We start from the raw sequence: 13419 nt of genomic DNA, 5'->3' as shown, positions 1-13419 counted from the left end.
GAGGGTTAGAATCAGGCTATGAAAATGATTTTTGGGGCATAACCTATTTAGCCTATGGCCCATCTAATGGACGGTTTGGATCATACTATGTGCGGGCCATACCGTACTTTTAATAAAGTGGAGAGTGCCCTCATAAAAAAACATTTCCCTTTTTTTTATAGGAATTTGCTAGCCACCTTCGCAGATGCCACTTTTTCGGCCATCTTTTGTGCAAAGATTGGCATGGGTGCAAGGGTGGCTAGCGAAAACATAAAATAGGAAAAAAGTAATAAGATTTGTATTACGATTTGCTAAGTTTTAAATGAAACATTACGGAAAAATGAAAGCAAAGTTGGAAAATTACGAAAAAAATACCAACCGGATGTACTATCTTACGACAATTACTTAGCAATCGGTGTACGCGTGGAAGGAAGAGGGCTTTATGGAGTTTTTTTTAATGAAATCCACCACCATTAGCTTGGAAATATTTTTTCTCTGCGTTAGGTAAGGAAGAAATATCCTCTTTCCATAATAATAAACTATTAAACTTCTTTTTAAAACTTCAATTCCACGCCCAACTCAAACGAATATAGAAACAATATAAATCCGTAAAAAATATCCAATTTCCTACACATTCATCTTTCATTAATTAAGAAGGAATCCCTTAATCCTCTCTATAATTAATCCCATAATTCCTCCAACTTTTAAACGTCCAACCAAAGGTAAATTCCTTAAATTTCTCTTGAGATTGCTATCTTTATTTCCACATAATCTTCAGTGAATATATGTAGAACTGCATTTTACCGTTCACTACAAGAAAAAGGGCATTCACCAACGTTCGTCATGTATAACGTACGTAATAATAGTACATGCACCGACGTTCACTGAAGGAATGACGGTGAAGGGTGACTAACCACTGAAAGTGATTATTTACCGACGTTTTACAATTAAAACGTCGTTAGATGTCTGTTTAAATAGAAGAGGAATTACCGACTCTCTCGGGCGTCGCTGGTTTGGTAAAACACCGGCGTGATTCTTTGAACGTCGATGAGGGCAGAGATAAAATATTCAGGAGACGAAAAAAACGAAGCCGATCTCGCGGGGAAGAAAAACCTAAGCGTTTATCGATTCTTTCGTGCCCTAAAAAAGTGAAGAGCCCTAAAATCTCCATTTTCTTCACTAAAATTTTCGATTTTGGTTGGTTTCTTCCCAAAAGCTTTTGGGATTTGCTTCCCTAGACCAGAAACTTTGGTTTTTTCTTTCCCTAAACCAGAAACTTTGTGGATTTCGACTTCAAGCTCAGCTCCTTGCCCTCAATCTCCACGGAAATCAAAGACAAGCTAGGGTTTCTGCATGTTGAGGTAAGCTGTGTGATTTATGGTTGGTTCTAACACGATTTTCACTTTGAATATCTTTGTTTCTGTCTTTCTCTTTGTATGTGAGACAATCAAAAGTCAATCTCGTTAAGATCAGTATAATTTTTAGTTTTTTCGTAAATTGATTTTTCCTTTGCTTGTTTGAGACTATCAGTCTGCGTGTGGAGGTTTTGAGCATGAAAATCAGTCCATCCTCAAGCTTGTCTCTTGTTCGCCTCGAGGAGATTTCGAGCACGAAAATCTGAGAAAACCCTAGGTGTGTTTGGAGGTAAGATATGGGTTTTTCCCTTATTTTCTATTTCATAATTGTAGCACTGCTTTCTAGGGTTTTTATGTTTCTCTTCCCTTTTAGTTTCATGTTTTACTGAATAATATGTGTTCTGAAAAGACTCTGTTACGAAGTTCCTTCAGATCTTGAAGATTGTTTTCATCTAGAAGCTTCGTTGTTATAGAATCTCTGATAAATTTGGTGTATTTGGATTCATACATTGGTTATTGAAGAGATTGTCTAGGGTTCCTTGTTGAAGAAAGGAAGACACAGATAAAAAGAAGATAATTACCTTTACTCTTCTATTTTTAAGTGGGGCGTAATATCAAGCCTTGTTTATTTTTTCTTCTTTGATTTTTTCTGCTCAGTTTCGGGTAATTTGAAAAAAAAGGAATATGGCTGTGTATTATAAGTTTAAAAGTGCAAAAGATTACGACTCTGTATCTATCGATGGTCATTTCACATCAGTTGCAAATTTGAAAGAAAAAATATTCGAATCGAAGCATTTGGGCAGGGGCACTGATTTTGACCTTATGGTCTCCAATGCCCAGACTAATGAAGGTTGGTTGTTATTTATTTTTTTCAAGACTAGATTTTGTTTATTCACATTATTCGTTCTGGTTAAATGGTTAAATTGATCAGTATTCAACTCAATAATAAATCCTAATCTAATAGATTGCAGTTTACACACGAGTTTCACACCCAAACTGATCATTTGTCAGAGAATTATGTTTCCTTTTTAAGGTGGATTTGTAGTTCCAACTAGTTTGGGACAAAGGCTTTGTTGAGTTGAGAAGGGGGATTTGTAGTTTTACCTTATCTGGTTAGGATAGGACCTGGCATTGGTCTTTTTCTGGTGAATCCCCTTGATCTGGGTCAGAATTTTAGGGTTGAATCACTGCCTTGATTAGGGTTACTGGGTTTTGAGATTATTATATTTAAAATTTATTATTGAGGAATACTATCTGCCGCTTGATCTGGATCATAATTTTAAGGTTGAATCACTGCCTTGATTGGGGTTACTGGGTTTTAAGATTATTATGTTTAGGATTTATTATTGAGGAATACTATCTGCAGTTGCCAAAGCACCCTGTGAATTGGGGCATTCATAGAGCAGAAATAGGCTGCCTGTGTTTTTTTAGTGCGTGTGTCCGTTTCGAACACCGATGCCCTAGTGACTGGGCTCTTTGGCTGCTGCAAACAACACAACTCCATGATTTCCCTAGGTTTATTAATTGGATGATTCAAATCGCGTTTCAGACATTCTTTATTTGGGTATATGGGTTGGACTAATCCCTCTGCATTATTTATACACTTTCTATGCCATGTTGAATTTCAGAGTATGCTGATGAAGCAACGTTGATACCAAAAAGAACATCTGTATTAGTTCGTCGAGTTCCTGGACTGCCTCGCATGCCCATTGTTACCAAACCAGACGAGTACTAACTTACACTTCACATCTTTATCATTTGTAATCATTTTCTTTTGCTTTATGTTTCAAGTACTTGATGAAGATGAATGTTGTTTCCGCTCTTCTTGTTTAGCGTGACTTGTATTCTTGGAGTTTTTGTGGCATATGGATCTTTGGTTCTATTGTAAATTTTTTTCCAGTACCATTACAATTGAATGTGACTACTTAAAAATATTGTAACCAAGGATCTTGAGGATGGGGGTCTGTGCTATGTTTGCAGGCCAACAGTTGTAGAGAATAATGTAGAAGTTCTTCAGCCAAAGAGCAGCTTCTCTGCTGCTGATTCATCTGCTATGAGATTTGTTAGCTTAAGCCCCTTCAAATTGCTTTGTTGAAAATAATTACCTCAAATGTTTAGGCCCTATTTTTTTAAGATCATTACAACCAATTATGAGGGACAAACTGATTATTGGACTCAAATATAAATGTAATTTTGAGCCCAATAATTGGTTTGGTGTTGACAATCAGCTGTCATAATCTTAAACGAACAGGGCTTTATTCTTTCCATCATGAGCTGGTCTTATTCAGTGCTTGCACGGAATTTGGAATGATATCCAGGTGCTGTGATTGTGAGTAAATTGCTAGCAATGGCAAGATGAAATAATGATTGGTTTTTACTTGAATTTGCAGCCTGAAGAGTCAGAGTGAGATGAATTTGGAAATGACTTACATGCTATTCCAGAAATGCTGCCAGTTCAGCCAGTCAATTCAATGCAAGTTGCTCCTCCTGATAGGGCTGATGAGGACAACAAGCTTAAGGCACTAATCAATACGTCTGCTCTGGACTGGCAAGGGTGAGATGTTTTCCACATTATCCCGTCTAATATGATAATGGATTTTCTGTTTTCCAATATGGATTTTTTTGTTTGCCTTGCCTGTCATGTTCTCATCAGTTTAATTTGGTATTGCAGGCAAACATCAGAAGCTTTTGGCTCTGGAAGAGGCTTTGGGAGGAGTATGGGTGGTAGAATGATGGCTGGCCGTGGTTTTGGTAATTCTTCCTTTCTACTTTTTAGTTTTAAAACATTGGGTTGTGATATAATATTTTCCTGGTATCTTCTTCATGCCACTCGCATGGTATTTTTCCTCTAGCTACTTTTGTGGGTGGTTTTTATACATGTCGGGTCCTCTTTATGTTGTATAAGTTTGTTCTTTCCTTTCTCTAAACTATCAAATGCTTTATCTTTCGGGGATTTCCATATGCTTTATGTGTTGTGTCCACTTTATGTTGTATAATTTTTGCATTCCTTTGGCTAAAGTCTAAACTAGCAAACATTTTATCTTTCTTGGATTTCCATATTCTCTCAATGTTTTTCAATGTGAATCAATTGTTTTTGCCTCTTTGGGATTGTGATATGTACAATTTTTAATTGCAGCCCGGGGTGGTGGCTGGGAACGAAAAACACCTCCACAAGGCTACATTTGTTATAGATGCAAAGTGCCTGGTACGATGATATTCCTGCCCACCAACGAGTCTTTCTGTGAATTAATACTGTGCTCATGATTTAAACATTTACTCTGCAGGGCATTTTATACAGCATTGCCCTACAAATGGAAATCCTAATTATGACGTTAGAAGGGTGAAGCCTCCCACCGGAATTCCAAAGTCAATGCTAATGGCGACTCCCGATGGTTCTTATGCATTGCCGAGTGGTGCGGTTGCTGTTTTAAAGCCAAACGAGTAAGCGGATGCTTTATTCTCGTGGGTTTGGTTTCTGTGTTTACATTTGAGGACTTTCAGGATATTTCACTTCATTTCAAATGTTTTTGGATTTGAAACAGAGCTGCTTTTGAAAAGGAAATCGAGGGCTTACCTTCTACCCGACTTGTCATTGATCTTCCTCCAGAATTGTGCTGTCCATTGTGTAAAGAAGTAATGAAAGATGCTGTCCTCACTAGCAAGTGCTGTTTCAAAAGCTTTTGCGACAAATGTATGTGTTATGATGTTTAGGCTTTGGATTTTTCATTGAAGTTTTGATATCTGTTTTATTCAGGCAAAGACATGGAAGATTTTATCTCCTTTATCTCTCAATGTAGAATCTCCCGTTATCAATCAAAACAGGAGATGGTGTTTTTTTTTGCTTTTTCTATTGCTTCACTCTTTCTAATGGAACTGAGAATTTTTTCTATTGTAAAATTGGAAATGAGACTTGATTCTGTATTACAGGTTTTAAAATTGTATCCCATATTACATGTATTACAAGTTATTTGTATAATAAGATTGTATCTCATTGTAGTGTGAGGTTGTTTGAATGCCATATTACAGGTTGTATCCCAATATGATGGATTGTAGTGTGAGGTTGTTTGAATGCCATATTGCAGGCTGTATCCCAATATTCTGATAAAGGGAATTTTAAAAAAAAAAATGTCTATATTTACCGACGGTCGGTGATTCTCACAATCAAACTACGGCCATACATTTTCACCGATGGTCCTTAACCGTCGGTATATACACCGACGCTCACAAAATGTCGCTAAATTTGCCATTCACGTTACTGTATTAACCGTTGCTAAAGACACATATCCAATGGCCATGTGGATCTTTTAGTGACGGTCTTGACCGTCGGTGTAATATTACATACACCAACGGTTTACTTAAAACGTCGGTGAAAGCCTTAACACCAACGTTTGTTTTTTATTTTTGACGACGTTCATAAACGCCAGTATAAAGCGCAGCACTGACGGTTTGCATTAAACGTCGGTAAATACCTTTAGGCACGGTAGTATCAGTGACGTTCACTAAAAGTGTCGGTGTAAGTTTCACCGACATTCATTGGCGTACACACGTGACCTTCGGTGAATGTCACTTTTTTTGTAGTGATTCCACGTTTCCACAGAATCCATGATTTTTTAGCAACCAAGAAAAATAAGCAAATATGGCCGAATCCTCCTTCCAAATTTAAGATTTTTAGCTCCTTCATTTCTTGGCTATGTAGAACTGATTTTTTGTATTCGAAAGATTCCATGATTTTTTGCAACCAAGAAAAAATCAAATCTGGCTGATTCCTCCTTCCAATTATAGGATTTGAATAAATTAAAGAAATGGGTTGTCAAATCTCATTACCAAATGTTTCATTCTAGCAGCTTCGTATTCCAAATATTCCATGATTGTTTTTATTAAAAAGGACTATCAATGTCCCTATTTTAAAATTAACAGAACCATGTAAAAAAAAATCTAAAAAAAAAACAGATAGGCACAAAAAAAAAATATAATTACCTTGCAAAGATGCCCTAGAGAGTTTCGGAAAGAGTTTTGTCGCTTGCCTATTAGAATAAAATTCTTTGCTAGAAAGAGAAGATATCTAAGAGGGGGTTTTAGAAAGAGTTTATATAAGAAACGTTGGATGATGAAGAGTGACAACGTTTGGGGGTTTTGGACGTTTGGAAAACCACGTGGAAAGATAGAAACGGAAGTAGAAAATTGTAACGCTCCGGATTTTTTGAAATACCAACTCGGTGCGTAGAAGAATATTACATCATCTTTCTCAAAACCTTTCATTATTCCCAAGATCTCAAATACAACAACTACGTTTAGAGGGTTTACAGAAATTAGGTCTAACTTATTACATCTTAATTCAAGACATAATTGATACATATTTAAAACATATTTGTCATTTAGATCAGTTCTGCATTCAACTCTAGCATTCCTCATCTTTCATCTATACTTCACCTGAGGGTTGGAACAATAAAACAAGAAAAAAAGGGGGTGAGCTCAAATAGCCCAGTAGGGTATAAACAACAAGTGATGTAGAATTGTCAAGCTCATAAGAATTGTCAAGCTCATAGATGCTTTCATTCATAGCCATATCTCGGCCCATTCATAGCCATACTTCGGCTCATAATCCTCTAGATTTACACTCTCTAGAGTTGTCTTTACCCACGTGCACATGGAGGACTATAACGCGTCCACCCGTCATCATATCATAACTCAGTCCATATTCAGAATTAGGGTATCACAAGATAAACTCTAAACATAAACATATCTCATGGAAACAAGTTTCGAGGATACAAAATAGAATTATAGCTTTATCAGTAAAATCATTTATCTGAAAGGAATGGGGTCTGAAAGAAAGGATCCCCCTTGGATTCTCATCAGTTGTGGATCTTAGAAGGATAAAAACTCTTATAGCAATTGCGTATAAAGAGAATCAAAGAATATGAAATATTCACATCCAGTATATCAAAAGAGAATCGATGGAGAAAACTCTTACATATAGCAAAAGAGAATCAATGGAAGAAAACCCTTACATATAGCAAAAGAGAATCAATGGAAAAAAACCCTTACATATAGCAAAAGAGAATCAATGGAACAAAATCCTTACATATAGCAAAAGAGAATCAATGGAAGAAAACCCTTACATATATTTTTCCGGTCACAGGTTTGTTTGAGCTTACACCTTGGAGTGGATAACCTGTAAATATATTCTAATTTTATCAAATTCATGTTTTAAGGCAGTGTCCTTTCTGTCCAGGTAATGTCCATCTATGTCCAAAATAATGTTCCCTGTGTTTAGTGTTCTTTCTATTAAATTTATAAGATCATGGGGCCCAGCATGCACTATTCATATGGACCCCACATGTTACTATTCATGTAGACCCCACAGGTTACTATGCTCAGCAGTTCACCATTCTTTGATTTAGTTTATTTCTTGGCTACTATGCTCAGCAGTTCGCCTTTCTTTGATTAAAGTTTACTTTACGGTTACTATGCTAGCATTTCACCGTTCAAATAAGATGAGCTACTATGCTCAGCAGTTCGCCTTTCTTTGATTAAAGTTTACTTTACGGTTACTATGCTAGCATTTCACCGTTCAAATAAGATGATAAAACTTGCATAATCTATAGCGAGTTATCGCCTCTTATGTATGCTTTATCCTAATATTTACATAGGTGGTAGAACCAACCATATTACCTATAATAAATACTTTAACTATCTATATGAAAGACTTACCTTGGTAGTGATGAAGTGAATTTTCTTTTCCTTCTCCTCTCTCTCTCTTTTTCCCTCTCTCTTACTCTTTCTTCTCTCTCGTTCTCTTTTCTCTCTCTCTCTGTTTTTTTTTTATTTTTTTTATTTTTTTCTTCCTCTATTTATAGGTATTTTTTTTTCAACTACAGTCTTAAATTCACAACTACTCTCTTAATTGCTTTTACAAAAATATAGGAATAGTAAAGGTATAAATAAATGAATAGTAAAGGCTGCTTGAATAGTAACAGGATGATTAATATTATTTAATTATTATTTTCGTCGGTGAAGCGCAACTACTCATTAATGATAGTGGTTGTGGAGTGACCCGCTTAACCAATGAGTTAATGAAAGTGGTTGCGGTGTGTCCTTCTGGTAGTGGTTCCCACTAGTGATGGGTCTCACTAGCGTTGGGTCCCGCTATTTGTGGGTCCTGCTTGTTGTGGGTCCCACTGGTGGTAGGACCCGCTTGTGTGGGGCCCGCTGATGTGGGACCCACTGTTGGTGGGACCCACTTGTGAATAGTACTCGGTGGGTCCTACTGTGAATAGTAATTTTGAATAGTTTATCTCAATAGTGAACTTGCATAGTATTTCTGCATAGTAATCTTACGTAGTATTTCTGCTTAGTAATCTTGCATAGTGACTATTGTGAATAGTAATTATGAATAGTGACTATTGGTAATTTTTAATATGTGTAAGTATCTACTCATTTTTAGTTGACATCTGAAGCGGTGGTTTAGTGGTAGGAAGCCGTTCAATCCTCGCTCAGCGTTGGGTTCGAATCGCGTACGCCCCATTATGCTAGATGTCCTCATGCTCGATTAACTCGGGAAAAAATGAGTAATGGCCGATGATTACCCACCTATGAAGCCATTTTTATTTATTTGTATATATATATATATATATATATATATATATATATATTTTACCGGTTATTACATTCTACCCCCCTAAAAAAAAATTCCGTCCTCGAAATTTTACGTACCTTAAGAAGTAAATAGATGAGGATACTTTTGTTTCATCTCCTCCTCCGGTTCCCATGTTGCTTCCTCGGTGGCTTGGCTCCTCCACAGAATCTTCACCAGTGATATTCTTTTTGTCCGAAGAATTTGTTCCTTTCGATCAAGGATTTGTACTGGTTGCTCTTCATAAGACAAATCTTGTTCCAACTGCATTGGTTCTGTTTGCAGTACATGTGATGGGTCCGCCAAGTATTTCCTTAAAAGTGAGACGTGAAACACATTGTGAACATGTGACAAGGCTGGTGGCAAAGCTACACGGTATGCTACTGGTCCAATTCGTTCAAGTATTTTGTATGGTCCAATATATCTGGGACTGAGCTTCCCTTTCTTTCCGAACCTTATCACACCCTTCTAAGGTGATACTTTTAAGAATACACGGTCACCCATTGCAAACTCCAGGTCTTGACGTCGATGATCGGCGTAGCTCTTCTGTCTGCTTTGAGCCGTCCTCATATGTTGTTGGATCATACGTACTTTGTCAGTAGTTTCTTATACTAACTCTGGGCCTAGAAGTTTTATTTCTCCGACCTCATCCCAACACGTTGGTGTTCTACACCTCTTACCATAGAGAGCTTCATAGGGTGCACTCTCTATACTAGAGTGATAACTGTTATTATAAGAAAATTCAACCAATGGTAAGTGTTGGTCCCAATTACCTTGGAAGTCTATTATGCAAGCTCTAAGCATATCCTCCAGTGTCTGAATTGTCCGTTCGGATTGACCATTTGTTTGAGGATGAAAGGCAGTGCTGAAGTTCAATTTTGTCCCCCAATGCTTTTGTATACTCCTCCAAAAATTCGATGTGAAGCGCGGGTCACGATCAGACACAATGGATGCTGGTATGCCGTGTAAACAGACTACTTCTTTGATGTAGAGCTTCGCCAATTGATCTAAGGAACAATTTTCTCTTATTGGGATAAAATGAGCTACCTCCGTCAGTCGATCAATGATGACCCATATTGCGTCATTTCCTTTCGTAGTCCTTGGTAGTCCCGTAACGAAATCCATTGCTATCATATCCCACTTCCATATAGGCACCTCTAGTGGTTGTAAGGCTCCCTTTGGTAGCTGTCGTTCTGCTTTAACTTGTTGGCAAACCAAGCATGTAGACACGGACTCAGCAATCTCTCTCTTCATATTATTCCACCAATAATGGGTTCGAAGATCTCGATACATCTTCGTACTCCCTGGGTGTATGGAGAATGCCGAACTATGTGCCTCAGTTAGCAACTTCCTTCTTAATTTTGGATCGGAGGGCACACACAGTCTTGTGTTGAATCTTAAGATGTCATCTTTATCAACATTGAATTCGGAAAGTTTGCCTTTCCGAACTGCTTCGATCTTTCCTTGTAATTCAGGATCGTCGACTTGAGTGGCCTTGATTTTCTCCAATAGTGATGGTTGAGCAACCATCTGTGCTATGTAGCCCTTGGTTCGCGGTTCTACTATTTCCATATCCAGTTTTCTCAGATCTTGGAGTAAATGCTTTTGAGTGGTTAGCATTCTTACCAAGGTTCCGGAAGTTTTTCTACTCAATGCATCTGCCACTACATTCGCCTTTCCAGGATGATAATGAATGGTGCAGTCATAATCCTTTAGTAACTCTAGCCACCTTCTTTGTCTCATATTCAGCTCCTTCTGGGAAAATATGTATTTGAGACTCTTGTGATCAGTATAAATTTCACACTTTTCCCCGTAGAGATAATGTCGCCAGATCTTCAGTGCAAAGATTACTGCCGCCAATTCCATATCATGCGTGGGGTAGTTTTGCTCGTGGTATTTTAGTTGGAGTGATGCATAAGCTATAACTTTATCATTTTGCATTAATACGCAGCCGAGCCCTTCCTTTGATGCGTCACTGTAGATCACAAATCCTCCGGTTGGTGTTGGTAATGCTAGCACAGGTGCGCTGACGAGTCTCTTCTTTAACGTTTGGAAGCTTTCTTCGCATTCTTTGGTCCAGATAAACTTTGCGCCTTTCCGAGTTAATTTCGTTAATGGATTTGCTAATTGAGCGAAGTTTTCCACGAACCTTCTATAATAGCCGGCAAGTCCCAAAAAACTCCGAATTTCTGTTGCTGTCGTGGGTCTTTGCCATTCTTCAACGGCTTTAGTCTTCGCTGGATCCACAGAAATTCCTTCTCGGGTGACTGTGTGACCCAAGAACGCCACTTGCTGCAACCAGAATTCACATTTACTGAATTTGGCATACAGCTTCTTCTGTCGAAGTGTTTGTAAAACAATCTTCAGATGTTCCTCATATTCTTCGCGACTCTTAGAATAGACAAGAATGTCGTCGATAAACACCACGACAAACTTGTCAAGATAGTCGTGAAATACTCTGTTCATTAGATCCATGAATACGGCTGGGGCATTCGTTAGTCCGAATGGCATGACAATGAACTCATAATGTCTGTATCGCGTGCGGAACGCCGTCTTTGGAACGTCTTCCTTCTTTACTTTCAGTTGGTGGTAACCAGATCTGAGATCGATCTTGGAGAAGTACATGGCACCTTGAAGTTGGTCGAACAAGTCGTCGATTCTGGGCAACGGGTACTTGTTCTTTATTGTGACATTGTTCAGTTCTCGATAATCAATGCACAACCTCATTGATCCATCCTTCTTCTTTACGAACAGGACGGGAGCTCCCCAGGGTGATACACTGGGCCGGATGAATCCTTTGTCTAATAGTTCTTGCAGTTGCTTCTTTGTTCCTCCAATTCTATCGGCACCATTCGATACGGTCTTTTGGATATTGGATTTGCTCCCGGTACTAGCTCGATAGAGAACTCCAGTTCTCGATTCGGTGGGGCTCCTGGTAGATCGTCAGGGAATACATCCACGTACTTTTGCACAATAGGCACGTCCTCCAATTTCATCTTCTTTTTACTCGTGTCCACAACTTGAACTTGAGCGAGATATCCTTCACAGCCCTGTTTTAATAATCGTCTTGCTTGGAACGATGATATTAGTGCTGAAGTTTTGTTTCTGTCAAGGCTTTTATATACAAGTTGGGGTTGATCAGGAATAGTAAACCTGACTTCTTTCCTGTAACAGTCTATGTTGGCATGGTTTAAAGTCAACCAATCCATTCCTAATATAACATCGAATTCTAAAATAGGTAAGGAGATAAGATCTACCGATAAGTTTCCACCACAAATATCAACAGAGCATGCTCGATAAACTCCTGATGTAACTAGAGAATTTCCACCAGGCGTTTTAACAGAAAGTTCAAGATCTAACTTCTGAAGTGGTATGCTCAAATGCTTGGCAAACTTTGGTGAAACGAAAGAATGCGTAGAGCTAGAATCAAATAATATATGTGCATTCTTCGAACTTAGAGACAAAGTACCTGTCACCACATCATTCGTTGCCTCCACTTCAGCAGTTGTGATAGCAAAAGTACGGGCCTGTCCTCTTGGCTGTTGTTGTTGTTCTTGACCTCCTCCTACTGCTCTAGGCTTGGTGCATTGATTTGAATAGTGTCCCATTTCATTACAATTGAAACACTTGATGTCTGGGTGAGCATTCAAAGTCTGCTTGAGGGTTGGCTGACTGTTCCGAGTCAAAGTTGGATTTTGTTCCCGTTTTGGGACCGTCTTGCAGTCCTTTGCCACATGTCCTTCCATTCCGCATTGGAAGCATTTTCGTGTCCCCACGTAACAGACACCTCCATGTCTCTTTCCACATTTTGAGCAATGTTGCTGGTCTCCTGCTTCCTTGACATTAGATCTCTTTGTTACAGATCCTCCTGGTTGGCTTTCATTCGTTCTCTTTACGCCGGTCAACTTGTTTTTGGACTGCTGAAAGTCCAAATGTTCAATTTCCACTTTCAAAGCACATCTCACCACGGCTTCGTAGCTTTGAAAATCTAAAGCTGCTAATGCTCGCCTGACACTAGGTTTTAATCCGTATTGGAATTTGTCCACCTTACTTTGAACGTCAGTCAGTAGGTGGATTGCATATCGAGCCAGTCTTGTGAATTTTGCTTCATATTGGGAGACTGTCTCTCCCTCTTCTTGCTTTAATGAAATAAATTCTCTCACTAGCTGAGCTTTTAGTGGTTGTGGGAAGTATTTTTCAAGGAAGATTCTTTTGAATTCATTCCAACACATTGCGTTCATTTCTTCTTCGGTTTTTGTATTTCGGACCTAATTCCACCACTGATTCGCGTCACCGTCCAATCTATACGTCGCCAATCTTACACGTTGTTGGCTGGTGCAGTCAATCACCGAAAAGATCTTTTCGATGGAGTGAATCCATCTTTCAGCTTCTAAGGGATCTGTAGTTCCCGAGAAGGCAGCAGGATGTTGCCTTATAAACTGTTCCAGTATA

The 13419-nt window shown here is 38.5% G+C and overlaps 1 protein-coding gene and 1 pseudogene across 2 annotated transcripts; one reads left to right on the top strand and one right to left on the bottom strand.

The window, feature by feature from the left end:
- Positions 1–1668: 1668 nt before the first annotated feature.
- Positions 1669–5275, top strand: LOC143863069 (E3 ubiquitin ligase PQT3-like; annotated as a pseudogene). The gene is made up of 8 exons (XR_013240704.1): positions 1669–2184; positions 2963–3062; positions 3315–3396; positions 3725–3888; positions 4006–4085; positions 4471–4539; positions 4619–4775; positions 4877–5275. The product of XR_013240704.1 is annotated as an E3 ubiquitin ligase PQT3-like (transcript).
- A 6493-nt stretch (positions 5276–11768) lies between these two features.
- On the bottom strand, positions 11769–13199 carry LOC143869891 (uncharacterized). The gene has a single exon (XM_077376450.1). The coding sequence runs from the start codon at positions 13197–13199 to the stop codon at positions 11769–11771; it is 1431 nt and encodes a 476-aa protein (XP_077232565.1).
- Positions 13200–13419: the final 220 nt, after the last annotated feature.

This window comes from Tasmannia lanceolata, unplaced genomic scaffold, assembly GCF_043159265.1.
Source record: "Tasmannia lanceolata isolate RefF3 unplaced genomic scaffold, GAP_Taslan_0.1 ptg000003l, whole genome shotgun sequence".
NCBI classification, from domain to species: Eukaryota; Viridiplantae; Streptophyta; class Magnoliopsida; order Canellales; family Winteraceae; genus Tasmannia; species Tasmannia lanceolata.
The sequence above is the reverse complement of the archived record's forward strand: the minus strand, read 5'-3'. Positions and strand labels throughout refer to the sequence as shown.

Bases quoted from the DNA above. Each gene is read 5' to 3' on its own strand.
- LOC143869891 (XM_077376450.1), bottom strand. From the start codon at position 13,199: ATGTGTTGGAATGAATTCAAAAGAATCTTCCTTGAAAAATACTTCCCA.